Source organism: Schistocerca americana, chromosome 8, assembly GCF_021461395.2.
Source record: "Schistocerca americana isolate TAMUIC-IGC-003095 chromosome 8, iqSchAmer2.1, whole genome shotgun sequence".
In the NCBI taxonomy this organism is placed as follows: domain Eukaryota; kingdom Metazoa; phylum Arthropoda; class Insecta; order Orthoptera; family Acrididae; genus Schistocerca; species Schistocerca americana.
Window position 1 is genome coordinate 461,001,934 of NC_060126.1, and position 16,817 is coordinate 461,018,750.

At 44.4% G+C, this 16,817-nt stretch overlaps 1 protein-coding gene across 1 annotated transcript in view; it reads left to right on the plus strand.

The window, feature by feature from the left end:
* LOC124544914 (cytochrome P450 6j1-like) overlaps positions 1 to 16,817 on the plus strand; it is a 136,255-nt gene that overhangs the window by 79,286 nt on the left and 40,152 nt on the right. The window contains exon 7 of the mRNA XM_047123653.1: positions 308 to 559. Coding sequence (XP_046979609.1) covers positions 308 to 559 — 252 coding nt within the window. The remainder of the gene's footprint in view (positions 1 to 307; positions 560 to 16,817) is intronic.

The window sequence follows — 16,817 nt, forward strand, 5'->3', positions numbered from 1 at the left end:
ATGCGTATCAAGGCCGTTATTACGGCCAGAGGTGGTTGTTCTGGGTACTGATTTCTCAGGATCTATGCATCAAAATTGCGTGAAAATGTAATCACATGTCAGTTTTAGTATAATATATTTGTCCAATGAATTCCCGTTTATCATCTGCATTTCTTCTTGATGTAGCAATTTTAATGGCCAGTAGTGTATGTTGAAGCACGCTGTGTCTGCTAGATTACATATGAACATATCTACGAAAAGAAGGCGGGATTGGACGGAATTGTACCACAGTTGTGCTGATGAACTCCCTCCCGTGTGCTGCACGCAGAGGCCCTCCGCATGTACCCCGTGGTCAACTTCCTGGACCGGCGCTCGACGCGTGACTACCAGATCCCCGGCACGTCCGTGGTGCTGCCCAAGGACACTGGGGTGGTGGTCTCGGTGCTGGGCCTGCACTACGACCCCAAGTACTGGCAGCAGCCGCACCGCTTCATGCCCGACAGGTTCAGCAAGGAGAACGCCAAGGGGCGGCCCAATTACACCTACATGCCCTTTGGCGACGGGCCCAGGCAGTGCATCGGTAAGTACTGTACTTCCGTCACTCGCATAACAAGTTACGTGCATTATATGAGTTATTTCTGGAAACTTTCTTGGGTCATTAAGTGGATTCATCACCAGATCACTAAGTTACCAGGTGCAGCATACTTCATTAAGGACGTCACACGAAGAAACAGACATAGAAGGTGGTCATAATCTACTTCTTCTGCCGCTTACAGCCTGTTCCGTCTTCACTAGAGCCATTCAGTTCAAATGGCTCTGAACAGTATGGGACTTAACATCTGCGGTCGACAGTCCCCTAGACGTAGAACTACTTAAAACTAACTAACATAAGCACATCACACACATCCATGCCCGAGGCAGGATTCGAACCTGCGACCGTAGCAGCAGCGCGGCATCGGACGTCTGGAAAGTGGCTATCGCGTGTAATAAGCCTGAATAACTTTGCTATGTAGTTCAGACTACTACACGGAATTATTGAATAAATATTGGCGATGGCGTACAAGAAATCGATTGTTAAATGAATTCTGAACAGAATGCACTAACTGGTGTACGTTAATCACGACTAGCAGGCGAACAACATTTACGTAACACAATATACCCACACATATGATAAACACTTGAACTTGCTGTAAGTTAGATTGATCTACACCAACTATCAGTAATGATTTTAATGTTACTGAATTTGCATTGTATTGAAGGTACAATGAGTGCTGTGGTGGCAATAAATTCTTTAACTGAATATCAATGAACACTATAGAACTGATGGTTACTAGAGATGTTAAAAACATTACTTTAGAATAATTTTGTTCTAATGACACTGAATGGGTTTTTAAGTTTATAATGTACTGAAAAGCCACCACATCGAGTTGAACTGTAACTAATGTGGCACAGTACCTGGCGTCTTCTGTCAGTTGTATAATCCGCGGTTGTTGGAAATTTTCGGCGTTAACTCCGATTATATCCTCTTGTTGCATTAATACGCCGATACTCACGTAATATAGCCTTTTTACTGGTATTGCTGCACACACAGTGATGGATTTGGGATAATAATGAACTATTTTCTGTAAATAATTGATGACACTCGTGGAATGCACTTTGAATCACAAACTTATTATTTCACTGAGACACTACACTGTAGAGAACTTGACTTGATAAATACATAAACTGGTTCGCTACGGATAAATGTACTTGTTATGGCGGCGGTATAAAATCTACTGTTAATAAAAACGCTGTCGTATGATAACTACTAGTTCGTTGCTTGTGCTGGCGTGAGCTCATCAATGGATCTCACATGGTAATAAGATTACATTGCAACATTAGTTGCAGACACTGGTCACTTCATACCTTGCTGCTGGTCGCTGCAGTCCGTCGTAAATTACGCAGACTTCCACAAGGCGTGCCATGTGCTTTTTGAGCGGGAACAGCAACTATATCGCTCACAAGCCGTCTCCGTCGAAATGTTGCATGCTGCAAGCCTTGTTGTCCATTTGACTTGCTAACACACCATAAATCCAGTTCGTGTTTGTTGTAAGCTCACTTTTAACTGTCTATAAGCAACGTTACCGTACCGTACTTAAACCGTCACTTTGGCGCCGCGTAATCTCTGTTCTGCATCTGAACAGTTCCAGAACACATCTCTCTCTACTGCCAAATTCACGCGCCAACCTGCATTGTCCGCGTTCTCGGGGATTTCCCTCACTTTTAAACATTTTTAAATATTAATTTACACTATGCCAAGTTCCCTATTTAGAAATGGACATACCATAACATTACCATATTAAATTACAGTCATTATATATATATAAAACTGATATTAAATTAATACTTTTAATACATGTAATAATATCATCCTAGTTTAATGCTTCTTTATTTCGTCGTCCCAGCACAGCACTATTCAGATACTGTCTTACTCATAGTGCTATTTCATTTGATTGCCGCCAGGCAGAAGCACCTGTGCTTTCGTTTGTGCAACTATCCAACAGATGGCATGAGTGTTCACTTATTCAACTGTTGTGCCTTGGCTAGGCTTCGTTGTGGCATTACACAGTGACCAGTACTATCCTTCATCTTGCTGTTGTTTAGGACCACCAGCAGCATTCAATGTGTTGGGAGCAGACCGTGTGTCCTCATCATACAAATAGATTAGCGGGACTGACAATAACAGCTTTGTGTCCTGCTCTAGCAAGTGGGCTATGTGCGCTACAGGATCCCAGGTGGCTGGTGTAGGTTCAGACATGCTGGAGGTTGTTTCTGCCGCAGGTAGAGAGGTCGGTGCAGGTCTCGACAAGATTGTGGCTGAGGTTGCTGCAGGTCCAGATACGGAAGAGATCAATATGATGGCACTTTTCCCTGCAGGCTTGGACGTGTCGAATGTTGCTGGTGAACAAACAAGAGGAAGCGTTACAAACGGACCAAGACATGAAAACAACCAATCATAATAATAATAATAACAACTGTAGACAAGGATGTTATATGGGATACTTACTTTTCCATTGCTTCCTGTTCTGCAGGGCTGGGCTGGATAACAACTGTTGCTGATGCTTCGTGGTTCTTCTTCTTCTTCTTCTGCTGCTGCTGCTGGCTAACTGAGCGTGATAGAGGTCACAGAGCTGCTGAATCTGCCCTATATCCCCACAATGGGATCACCAGATACTGCCATCCTATTGGCTGAAGCCTATCATGTGACCATATTCAGGGTTCCTATTGGTTCGCACCCTTTTTTCTGGTCCGCCATCTTGCACTGTCATGGGAGGAAGTGATGAAAGATCGACAGTGCACTCTGGTGGCGGTGTTGTGAACGAGGTCAGACATTCTCCAAACCTCAAGGTGAACAGCTATGTTTTATTGTGGAATAGGGCGAGATTGATGTGGGGTGTTACGCAGTTTAAAAAAGGTATGCTGTTCCAGCACAAGCATCTATCTTCACGAGTAGTGAAAATTATGATCATACCATTCCACTGCACTGCTTCATTTGTCGAAAAGTATTCACCACATGCTCGTCCATTACCTTTTCTTTAAACTCATTGTGTAGGATGCTATGGATACAGCCCTCAGCCTGTAATACACATATTAAATTCATCCCTGAAACTTCCTGGCAGATAAAAACTGTGTGCCAGACCAAGACTCGAACTCAGGACCTATTGCGTTTCACAGGCCGACAGCACCCTCAGTAGTTGTGAACCAGGTCAGATGGACTCTGCACCTCATGGTGAACACACTGGATGGAGCTACCGTCTATGACAACTCAAATTGTTTAAATAAACACTCCATACTTATGTCTATACATCCAGCAGCCCAGCACAGACTGAGTCCTTTTGGTGCCAATTTATGGATGGGGGAAGGGAGGGGGTGCGAGAGGGGGAGGGGAGGGGGCAGGGGAGGGGTGAGGCGAGGGGAATGGACGGGTTAGGTTAGTGGAGACAGCTGAATAGACCTATTTTCCCGCCAAAATTTCAGCTTACTGCAATGACGTCATTGCGACATAGCCATATCTACAGCCGCCGTCTTGGGTCCACAATCTTGAATAAATGTGGCAACAATGCAGAGTGGGGTGTCACAGACTTTGTCACACTTTGTATATTGCTCCCTCCTACGTATATCTCGCGAAGAGACCATGAGTATAAAACCAGAGAGATTAGAGCCCACACAGAGGCATACCGACAATCCTTCTTTCCACGAACAATACGAGACTGGAATAGAAGGGAGAACCGATAGAGGTACTCAAGGTACCCTCTGCCACACACCGTCAGGTGGCTTGCGGAGTATGGATGTAGTTCAACACTATTATGATACAGAGAGAACTTTACTTTGTTGACGAGTATTTCTGCTGTTCAGATAGTAGAATAAGAGGTGAAGACAAATAAGAGAAGGTGCACTTATTGAACAGACGATAAAGCAAACGCAGAGTGTGATAGTCTCTATGCTTATCAGCATGTAGCAGCGATATTTGCTCGCAGGCTGGTGTCATATGACCGAAAAAGCAAACGTTGCAAAGGTATCATACACAACCATTCATCGCCAGTTTCAACCGCATACGCTTTCGTATGAAAGTCCTTGGAGAATGAAATCACCATCTTGATAATAAGAGGCGTCATATGCCAGATATTACTGCTTGTTATGAAAAAATGAAATGTCGTGTGGTTAAGGCCTCCCGTTGGGTAGGTTGGTCGCCTGGTGCAAGTTGGCGACTTGCTCGTCGGTGGGCATGAAATGATGATGAGGACAACACAACACCCAGACCCTGAGAGGAGAAAATCTCCGATCCAGCCGGGAATCGAACCATGGCCCCTTTGCACGGCATTCCGTCGCGCAGACCACGTAGGTATCGGGGCGGACACTGCTTATTAAATTTCAACGCCAAATAATAATTTAACACGATAAACATGCATTGTTTTATTGACTTTTCAAATCAGCAAATTTCGTTGCAGCACTCTTATTACCAAAGGAAACAGTAGCTACCGTTTGCGAGATTCCTCCAGGCTTTAATAGCTCGCGAAATTAGTGCGAGGACCTTCTGCCGGTATAGCTAGAGCGCTGTGTTACAGTAAAACACATGGGACTGATTTCCTGTTATCGACACGTGGTGGAACGTACGCAAGCTCTGCCGCCAGCCACTTACGTCGCTGACAGTGGACAGCTGACAACTGATGCGTCATGATGAACTAGGTTATCTGCACGCGCTCGCTCTTACAGTATATAAGGCGAGAGCTGTGCATCCATGAGACACAGTGGTGCATCTCTTCAGTGCCCAGACTCCACTCGTAGACAACAACGGTGAGTGTTCACGCCGGACTGGCGCAACGCATTGTAACGGCTACGTCAGATTCAACAACAGTTAAGGGCTAGAGAGAAACGGAGCTAAATGTCTCGTCCTGGAGGTTACTTGGTAATTATATGTATGTGATGTCTGTTCATTCGAACGTGTCTGAAAGAACAGACATTACTTACATAATTAAGGAGATTACAGCCAAACATCCCTCAGTGCAGATGAACTCCAGGCTAGATCTCTTATGTTAATTGCGGGATGATGCGTGTAGGGAGACTAATGAGCAGGATTAGTATATCAGTAGTGTGTGGTATAAGTCGAGAATTTGGGTCTGACTGGAAGTGTGCTAGGGTAGTCCGTGTAGTGGTTGTGGTGACCACGGGGTCTGGATGGCATACTGGTCTGCGCAACTGCCTAGCAAGCAGGAGACCAGGTTCGAAGTCCAGTTCAGCACAAACTTCCCATTTGTCCCAATGATTTAAATCAATGTCCTGTGGTAGCTGATGATTTTAGTTCCTTTGTGGCTTTCTTCTGTAATTGTCTACTTCTTGCTGTTTTATTTTACCACACAACTTTCGTTTCACATACATCACAAAGTGGTCTCTTTATGCATTCTAATCCCAAAGTTTCTCATGAGTTAATACTTTTCTTACAAAACACTTGAAATCAGAAAACGTGTGATACATAATGGCCAGCTTAGGGTTAAATGATAAAAGACAGTTTTGTCTCTTTCCCTCTATTAAATTAAATGTATTATGCAAATTTGAGATTAGGATAATAAATTCAACTCTTTCTAAAACATTTTGTTAAAATGTACCGATTTTCACAAAACACAAAAATGTTTATTTTCTTGTTAAATATAACAAATTCTTTGTGATATAAGACGTAGCACTTTCCTTAGCAGATGCTCTGTCGCTATGTTTACGTGGGGTTCCCAAAATGCTTCATCATTAAACGATTTTCCTATACCACTTCTGGTTAGACATGTAAAAAATACAATAACGATAATGGAATTTCGCTTCTAGGTACCGGATTTCCTCTTCCACAGTCGATTTGCGCCCTTATGTGGACGCACAACCGTTTCTGACACGTGACCGATTTATCAGGTTACTCCTTGTTTTTAAAAAAAAATCCGCTAATCTACGTGAAGCAACTCTTGGGCAGTGACGGAGAAGTTGAAACTTTATACTCAGCATTTTTAATCGATCAGAAATGGTCGTCGTGCCGACTAAATTAGCAACCAGAGGAGCTGATTTCCGAACAGCTGTAAAACAACTGATGGTGTAAAAAATTTGTGTAAAACAACCGACAACATTGGGAACCCGATATTTGACCAGGCTAGCAAAACCTCTTCAGGCCATAACATGTAAACAGGAAACAGTAAAAAAGTGTTTTTTCCTTCTCTGTATCAGTGATATCTGCGTAGGTTGCATTTTATCTTATCTGTGGTAGCTTTGTTTAGTTGTCAAATGACTATTATCTAAGAACCTGAGAAACTGTTCGTTATCAAACAAACATCATGAAAATGTTTAGTATTTAATATTACCGTCAGGTTCTGTCATGAAAAAAGACGGAAAACATTCAGTTAGTGTTCAGCTACTCCTTCTAAAGTTTGTCGTTGCAAGAGCCTTCCTCCCAGGATTAATTAATTAAATTCAATGGTTTTTACAGCAACCAGTACAGCCATTACAACTGCTTATGTTAGTGACAACAACTAAATTTCAAAAACACAACTATTTTGTACAAAAAGATCACAAATTCAGCAGTTAATATGTCCGAGATCTATATCTACTTCTTGTACATAACGTACTATTGAACTCTCAATTTTGAAGTTGTTCTCACTCGTCAGTGTTTCAGTATTTGTTGGCATTGTAATGGTTCTTTATTTACGTGACCATTACGGCGCTCCAAACAGTAATATCGTACTACCTTTCTGCGAAGTAACAGACATATTTTTGTGACAATATTCACATTTGGTTTTATTAATGTATAGGTACTCCGATGTATCGATATATTACAGTGATATGGTTCTTGTATGTATTCATTTCTTTGAGACTGTCATAATCTTTGACTTACTTGTAACCGTTTTGGTGGGAATGCGCACAGAGCAGTCTTTGTTTCACTTTGCAGAAGTTAAGTTGTTATTTCGCTTTGTAAAAGAACAGTCCAGTCTTGTGTTTGGTTAAAGTGGAAATTAAATACATGAAGATTGATACAAAACTGTTTTCTTGATGATGTGACAATTAAGAAGAAGTATATGTGAATTTACAAGAAGTTTAATAAAAATGTGGATCGTAAACTCCAAGTGAAAAATTATTTCTTCCACACCATTGCTCTGATCTGGGATTGTTTGATCATTAAGAATTTCCTGAAAAACGCATTTGTTAGGTCTTCAAATATTGCTGAAATACAGATATGGACCTTCTAGCAGTCAAAGTGGAATCACCCTAGAATCAACAAGATGAGCCATAACAACATCGACGAAATCTACATGGGAATCCATTCAAGATAAGTGCCAAAATTAATGACTTTGTTACAGTGACTCCATTATTTCCATTCTGACGATACCATCAACAGTCAATAACTTTGTTGTTGCCCGATAAAGCGAACATATGCTGCGTGAGCAACATTATTAATCTGATTTCTAACCTACTTTGCAAGTTGTGGTGTTGTTTTAGCATCTTCATTTTTAGAAGCTTTTCTCGCAGTTTATTTGATGTGGTATATATTTGGAACATCCCAATGTGACATGATGATCTTCTTCGTCTTCTGCATCTTCACTACATGTGGGAGAATCTGTGACTAACAGGGAAACATTCGTGTCCCAACCTTATTCTGATAACTAATGTTACATATCTTCTTGGGAGATTTTTTTTGGCGTTCCACGGTTTCGTTAGTATAGTACGCTGTATTGAAGCGAACGAAAAACCATTTTTCTGCTCCAATGTCTGCCACTGGGCCTCCCATTGCTCGTATGCCTCTTTCTTTGACGCATATAGAAAGTCGCAGTGTGGAAGCTTTATAAACAGCGGGTCCCCTTCTTTGATACCTTTTCTTTTAGCAAGAGTATCTACTATTTCGTTATGCCGGATACCTGAGTGTCCCTTTACCCACATTAGATGAACAGATTCATTTTCTTTGTTGGCCTTTGTTATTAATTGTACCACATCAAAAACATAGCTGTTACGAGGCTTCCACTTTCGACGTTCCAACTGCTCAAAAGCACTTTTGGAGTCAGCCGGATTTAGTATTCCGTTCAGTTTTCTAGTTTCAAACTTAGCTGTTTTTTTTTTTTTAATTGCTGTTACTTCTAGTGAATATATACTACTAAATGCTGCCAATAAAAGCTGTTTAGCTATCTGTGACCCAAAGCAATAATATGCACAACCAACTCCCTCATTTGTTTTACATCCGTCAGTATATGTGTGCAAAAAAATCTGGGCATTTTCTCTCCAGGTAATTTGTCACGTCACTGTGAGCTCTAAAGTCTTCACCAGTAAAGTCTGCTAGACAAGAAATTTCAGATTGAACAACTGTTGCCCGCACGATGTTCTTCACTTCACTTCACGTACTTCCAATACTGATGTTAAGTCAATACTGACGTTAAGTCTGCGCCACTATCTCAGAAAACGAGCCTCTCCCACTCCCTTTTGTTGTGGTATCTGTTGCCGGTTATGGTACTCTACTGTCACTCATTTCTATGGTGCAATTTTCTCCTTAACATTGTATGCCCCCGAAGGACAGGAGTTGGTAGCTACCTACATAAGAAGCTACGTACATGAGAAAGGGCGGACGATCTGTTGTGTGACGTCGACGTTGGGGTCATTCGAGATGAAGGTCGGATTCGGGAGGGTGGGAAAAAAATCTAGCATGCACTTTCAATGGGCGCAACCCAGCAAGCATTCGGCTTAAGGAATTTAGGAAAATCACGGACGTTGTCAGCGTCTTACCAGTGCGCAAGCTTAATCGGTATGTGAAGACACAGCAGCACGATATAAAGTGAGACATGGGAGGACGACGGTTCAATCCTGCGTCCGGCCATCCTGATTTAGGTTTTCCGTGATTTCCCTAAATCGCTCCAGGCAAATGCCGGGATGGTTCCTTTAAAAGGACACGGCCTACTTCCTTCCCCGTCCTACCCTAATCCAATGAGACCGATGACCTCGCTGTTTGATCTCTTCCCCCAAAACAATCGAATCCAATCCAATCCATAAAGTGAGACACTGCGCACTTCTAAGGGATTATAGGGTTGGTGCATATCTTCGCAGCGTTTTTCAAAAAAAAGTTCAAATGTGTGTGAAGTCTTATGGGACTTAACCGCTAAGGTCATCAGTCCGTAAGCTTACACACTACTTCACCTAAATTACCCTAAGGACAAACACACACACACCCATGCCCGAGGGAGGACTCGAAGTCCGCAGCTCGTGGTCGTGCGGTAGCGTTCTCGCTTCCCGCGCCTGGGTTCCCGGGTTCGATTCCCGGCGGGGTCAGGGATTTTCTCTGCCTCGTGATGACTGGGTGTTGTGTGCTGTCGTTAGGTTAGTTAGGTTTAAGTAGTTCTACGTTCTAGGGGACTGATGACCATAGATGTTAAGTCCCATAGTGCTCAGAGCCATTTTTTTTTTTTTTTTTTGTGAGGACTCGAACCTCCGCCGAGACCAGTCGCACACTCAGCGTTTTTCCATAAGTTTAATAAACACAACAGATACACGTGTCAGATACTTTAGTCATCAATAATATATTCTCCTTCACTATTTACAACAGTGTGCCAATGCTGGGGTATCTTTCCTATTCCGCTGTTGTAGAAATCACCTGGTCTTGAGGCGAAGAAGTCGTGGAGCCAGGTTCGGAGGGCATTTTCATACAGAAAGGAAGTTCCTTGAGTGCTGTTCGGTAGAGAGAGGAAAAGGTGAAAATCTGAGGGCGCAAGATCAGGTGAATAAGGCTGGTGCGGAATGACTTCCCAAAGCATCTCGTGTGCAGTGTTTATCAGTCTAGCAGAATGCGGGCGGGCGTTGTCGTAGAATAGCATAACTTCACGCAGTCTTCCTGGTCGTTGTTCTTGCATTACGTCTGAAAATCGTCTCGCTTGTTGAGAATAAATGTTAGCGATGGTGGTTACACCTCGGGGAAGTATTTCGTAGTAGACCACACCGCCGCAGTTTCACCAGATGCCCTCTGATGTCTGTAAACGGACTTGGTGCTTTGTTTGGGCTCAGTCGTTACTTTATTTCCATTATGTTAGCATAAAGACACCATTTCTCGTCACCAGTAACGATACAGGATAGGAATGGTCGGTGTTTTTCACTAGCCAATTGATGATGAACAATCAGGCACACACATATGGCCATCCACCGTTTTTCGTGATTTTCTCTTAGAGCATGCAGTAACCACACTCCAGTTTTTGAAACCTCCTCATCGCATGCAAATGTCGCACGACGGTGGTACGATCACAGTCCGTCACATCTGCCAGACCTGGAGAACAGTGACGTGAATCATTGCGGACTAATGCGTCTAGCGATCTTTATGAAGCCCTGAGTGTCTTCTTGAACGCGGAGAGTCACTACTGTCAAACGATCCTCCTTAAAAAAAGAGATCCATTTTCTTGCCGTGCTCCGTGCAGTGGCATTATCACCATATACGGCGCAAATACTGCTTGTTGCTTCTGCTGCTGTTACCCCTCTACCGAATTCAATCAGAGGAATGCCTCGGAAATATTCCGACACTTGGCACTCCATTTTCTACGTCCACGGCTCCACACACTATCTCCAAATGGCAAAATGACAATATAGGTACTCAAATGGGAACAGTAAACTACAAATAAAGAATGGGAATCAATAAATAAACACACACCAAGCGAAATACCAACATACAAAGCAAAAAGGCCACGAACGTATGCACCAACCTAACATAGACTAATATTTACTGGTGATTCGCAACTGTGTTCCGACCTTGAACTGTAGCCTTACGCGATTAATCATATCGATAAGCGGACGAGCAGCTCACTAAAACTGCATCTAACTCCACTAGGAACTTTAAGGCATACGACGAAGGGTACTTAGCCTAACGCTATCACCTCCCCACTTCCCATTGTTGGTGAGCATCCGTGAGAGCTCTTGTCTGTAGTGACTGACTCATCTAGAAACGTTCGCTCTCGAAATGGTAACAGTAAACGAAGGCGTCACCCGCAACGCTTCTCGTGTATCGTCTTCCACTAGAGTTGGATCAGCATCTCTGTGACGCTTTCGCACATACTAAACGAACCTGTCACGAAACGTGCTGCTCTTCTTTGGATCTTCTCCATTTCATCTATCAGTCCTATGAGCCATGCGTGCCAGACTACCGAACACTATTCAAGTACCGGTAGAGCGAGGGCATGGATGTGTGTGATGTCCTTAATTAGTTCTAAGTTCTAGGCGACTGATGCCCTCAGAAGTTAAGTCGCATAGTGCTCAGAGCCATTTGAACCAAACGCACACACCCATGCCCGTGGGAGGACTCGAACCTCCGCCGGGAGCAGCCGCACAGTCTATGACAGCAGCGCCTAGACCGCTCGGCTAATCCCGCGCGGCCGTTCCGTTTTAAATAGTTCTGTACGCACACATTATCTGATCAAAAGTATCCCGGTGCTCCCGTGTACCGTCGAATTCACCACCAGATATCACAAGAAGCGGGTCTGCCAATACGAAAGGAGGTAGGAAGTATTCTGTTGATGGTAAAGAAACAGTGGCAGCAGAGTGGAGCTGTCAAAATAACTCGGGGACTTGGAATGTGGGCCAGCCATTGGATGACACCTGATTAACAAAACAAACAGCGGCATTTCAGCCCTTCTGATGCCACCCAAGTCGACTGTTTGTGATGTAATTGTGAAGTGTAAACGCGAGGGAACAGCCACAGCTAAACCACGACACGACAGATCTCATACAGTGATGGACAGGGATGGTCGATCATTACAGAGGGTGGTCAATCTAAGCGACACTTGAGGTAGTGTAAAGATCTACGCAACTTTACAGTGTATTGCCAATGATGTAGGACTGTGAGACGACCTTGAGGTGCCTATTTCCGAGACGGTCACTTTAGTGCAGTAGTAGTGGTGCAGGGTACCCTCCGAAATGCACCGTACAGCGGCTTGTGGAGTATGTATATAGATGGAGATGTAACGGTTATTATACACTACTGGCCATTAAAATTGCTACACCACGAAGACGACGTGCTACACACGCGAAATTTAACCGTCAGGAAGAAGATGCTGTGATATGCAAATTATTAGCTTTTCAGAGCATTCACACAAGGTTGGAGCCGGTGGCGACACCTACAACGTGCTGACATGAGGACAGTTTCCAACCGATTTCTCATACACAAAAAGCAGTTGACCGGCGTTGCCTGGTGAAACGTTGTTGTGATGCCTCGTATAAGGAGGAGAAATGCGTAATGTCACGTTTCCGACTTTGATAAAGGTCGGATTGTAGCCTATCGCGATTGCGGTTTATCGTATCGCGACATTGCTGCTCGCGTTGGTCGAGATCCAATGACTGTTAGCAGCATATGGAATCGGTGGGTTCAGGAGGGTACTACGGAACGCAGTGCTGGATCCCAACGGCTTCGTATCACTAGCAGACGATACAACAACCATCTGCACGAACAGTTCGACGACGTTTGCAGCAGCATGGACTATCAGCTCGGAGACCATGGCTGCGGTTACCCTTGACGCTGCATCACAGACAGGAGCGCCTGCGATGGTGCACTCAACGACGAACCTGTGTGCACGAATGGCAAAACGACATTTTTTCGGATGAATCCAGATTCTGTTTACAGCATCATGATGGTCGCATCCGTGTTTGACGACATCGCGGTGAACGCACATTGGAAGCCTGTATTCGTCATCGCCATACTGGCGTATCACCCGGCGTGATGGTATGGTGTGCCATTGGTTACACGTGTCGGTCACCTCTTGTTCGCATTGACGGCACTTTGAACAGTGGATGTTACATTTCAGATGTGTTACGACCCGTGGCTCTACCCTTCATTCGATCCCTGCGAAACCCTACATTTCAGCACGACCGCATGTTGCAGGTCCTGTACGGGCCTTTCTGGATACAGAAAATGTCTGGCTTTGCCCTGGCCAGCACATTCTCTTGATCTCTGACCAATTGAAAACGTGTGGTCAATGGTGGCCGAGCAACTGGCTCATCACAATACGCCAGTCACTACTATTGATGAACTGTGGTATCGTGTTGAAGCTGCATGGGCAGCTGTACCTGTACACGCCATCCAAGCTCTATTTGAGTCAATGCCCAGGCGTATCAAGGCCGTTATTACAGCCATAGGTGGTTGTTCTGGGTACTGATTTCTCAGCATCTATGTGTCCAAATTGCGTGAAAATGTAATCACATGTCAGTTGTAGTATAATATATTTGTCCAATGAATACCCGTTTATCATCTGCATTTCTTCTTGGTGTAGCAATTTTAATGGCCAGTAGTGCACGTTTTGCTCTTTGCCTATACACGCTATTGTGTCAAAGCATGCCGGCGTATCTACAGAAGCCGAGTGGTCAACAACCTGAAGGGTGGGTGGGGAGGGGAGGGGAGGGTTTGTGCAACGTAACGGCCTACAGCGCTGACTGTGTGCGTTATCTTGTCTGCAGCAGCAGCCGGACCGCGGGACGATCATGGCGCTGGTGACTGGGAGCTGGGTGCTGGACGGCCTGCTCGTGCTGCTGCCGCTGCTCTACTGGTACACGACGCGCCACTACTCTCTCTGGAGGAAGCTCGGGGTGCCCCACATGAAGCCGACGCTGGTCGTCGGCAACATGGGCGGCGTCGTGACGGGCCGCCAGCACATGGGGGAGCCCATATACGAGTGCTACCTGCGGGCAGGGGACGAGCCCTTCATGGGAATGTTCGCCTTCGATCAGCCGCTCCTGATGGTCAAGGACCCCGAGCTCGTGGGCCGTGTCTTGGCCTCAGATTTTTCCTCCTTCTACCGGCTGAATTTTACCATACCGGAAACTGACTACTCCGTGGGCGGGCGGTCAATCTTCTCCACCAATGGTCCAAGGTAAGAAGTACAATTATTTCAGTTAGTTTACATAAGTCACAGGATCAAAACGACGCTGAACAAAAGTTTTGCCCAGAATGCCTATTTCTTTATAAGCATACATTAAATGGAAAAATTACAGTCTACTTCAGTACTCTAAATGGAAGACTTACACGTCTATATGGGTAATTAAAAATTAGGAAAGATTATTTATTTTCGTCCTAAATGCATACAGGGGATTTGTTTTAACTTGAGATAACCCAATGTCTCGAAAACGACAGATGGTTCGAAGAAACATTCTAGATATAAAGCTAATACACATTAAAGACATGTGTCTGTGCTACAACCAACCACTTCATAACCACCCCTACAGCATGGGTGGGGTCAACTTTGTATTTTCAAACGGTATACAGCCCATATTATCAGCACATTCAGATTCTACGCCAAAATATATGCATTGCTTACTCAACCCTTTATTTCTCACTCGTAGCAGATGCCGCTGTAATCGACACATATCAAGCGTGCCTGTTTTTGCAATTGACAACCGAGGTTCAAATAGCTCTGAGTACTGTGGGACTTATCATCTGAGGTCATCAGTCCCCTAGAACGTAGAACTACGGAAACCTAACTAACCTAAGGACATCACACGCATCCATGCCCGAGGCAGGATTCGAACATACGACCGAAGCGGTCGCGCGGTTCCGGACTGAAGCGCCTAGAACCGCTTGGCCACAACGGCCGGCTGAGAACCGAGGCATTTGACCCTACGTTTCATTTACGATGTATTAGGTTGGTGCATAAGTTGGTAGCGTTTATGTTTTGCAGGTTCGTATCCCGGTTGCTGAGGGTTCATTTATCGATTGTCCTTTATTATTTGTAAAATGGTTCAAAATGGCTCTGAGCACTATGGGACTTATCATCTGAGGTCATCAGTCCCCTAGAACGTAGAACTACGGAAACCTAACTAACCTAAGGACATCACACACATCCATGCCCGAGGCAGGATTGGAACCTGCGACCGTAGCAGTCGCGCGGTTCCGGACTGAGCGCCTAGAACCGCGAGACCACCGCGGCCGGCTTATTACTTGTAAGTCACTCCTCCTATTTAAGTTTACGTTTTGTCATTTTATCATTTGGAAATAGTAAGTGGGGCTGTGTAAGCTAGAAAATACCGTGCCAAGTGGATAAATCGAAACATTTCCGACATCTTCTTCGGCGACAGCAGCGGAGGCAAACAGAAATATTTGCGATGTGTATGGGGATAGCGCCATTGGACAGAACGTGGAAAGAAAATGATTTTCTCGTTTTATGGAGGGTCGTTTTGACGTTAGTGACTCTACACATTCAGGAAGCCCTTGGGTGTTTGGTAAAGGTCGTTTCATCGCGTTAGTCCACAATGACCCACGTCAGTGTACTTGAGAAGTGGCATGAACTGTGACCATTCCACCTTCGTGCGACATATTCAGGTGACGAGGAAGGTTAAAAATCGGCAGTATGAGTACCGCATGCTCTAAGCCATAATTACAAATAACTGGCGAGTGGCTATATGTGCATCTCTGCTTGCTCGTCATCAATTGCCTCGTGAATAACACCAATTACTCCTACGCTGTATCGCTACTGGTGACGAGAAATAGAGTATTTATGCTAACATAAGGAAAGTAAAGGAATGAATGAGCCCAAGCAAAGAAGCAACTCCCTGTACAAAGATGATTGTGATGATTTATGGTGGAGGGCGCTAAGCAGCTAGGTCATCAGTGCCCTTGCATTAATGTTATACCGAAGAAGATTTTCACAGTCTGTGGAAGGAGATCAATAAACTGGAAAACTACATTGAACCCATCACAGGAAACATAAAGCATCCCGAGGAAGGTTAGGTTCATAAAAGCTCGTAATAAAATACCGGCGATACGGATAACTAAATAAAATCATGGATAAAATACCTGTAAGGACGCTGTGAGAAAAGGGACAAATAACCGTGGCTGGATGACAACTTAGAACTAATACGTGACTCAGCCACTCTGTAACACATTAAGAATTGACACTCAGTATTTTGGGAAGAATTCCGGACACCATACAAAATTTTAAGACACGAACAACACTTGCCTCGTTATCAGTTAAAATAGAAGAAGATCCTGTGGGAGACCCAGTTTAACCCTCAGGTCACCATATAAAACACACTCAGTTAAAAGATGTACTGACAGCTGTGTCCCGCATCTCTGACATACTGGGGGCTCGTTCCGACGTAAGAGGAAGCCATGTATCAATGGACAATGTTCCACTCTAAGCCGAGTAAGAGCTATTTCTTCTCATCGTCGCGAGTGGAGGGAGGTGATCCATATTCGCACTGAAGTCTTGATGGAACGCAGTTTATTATTACTCACGGCCAGCCACTGAGACTCCCACCAGCATATGGCCTTCCTGGTCACAAATGAAGTGACAGCCCAAGAGGGACTGAACAGTGGGCAAGAGAAGGAA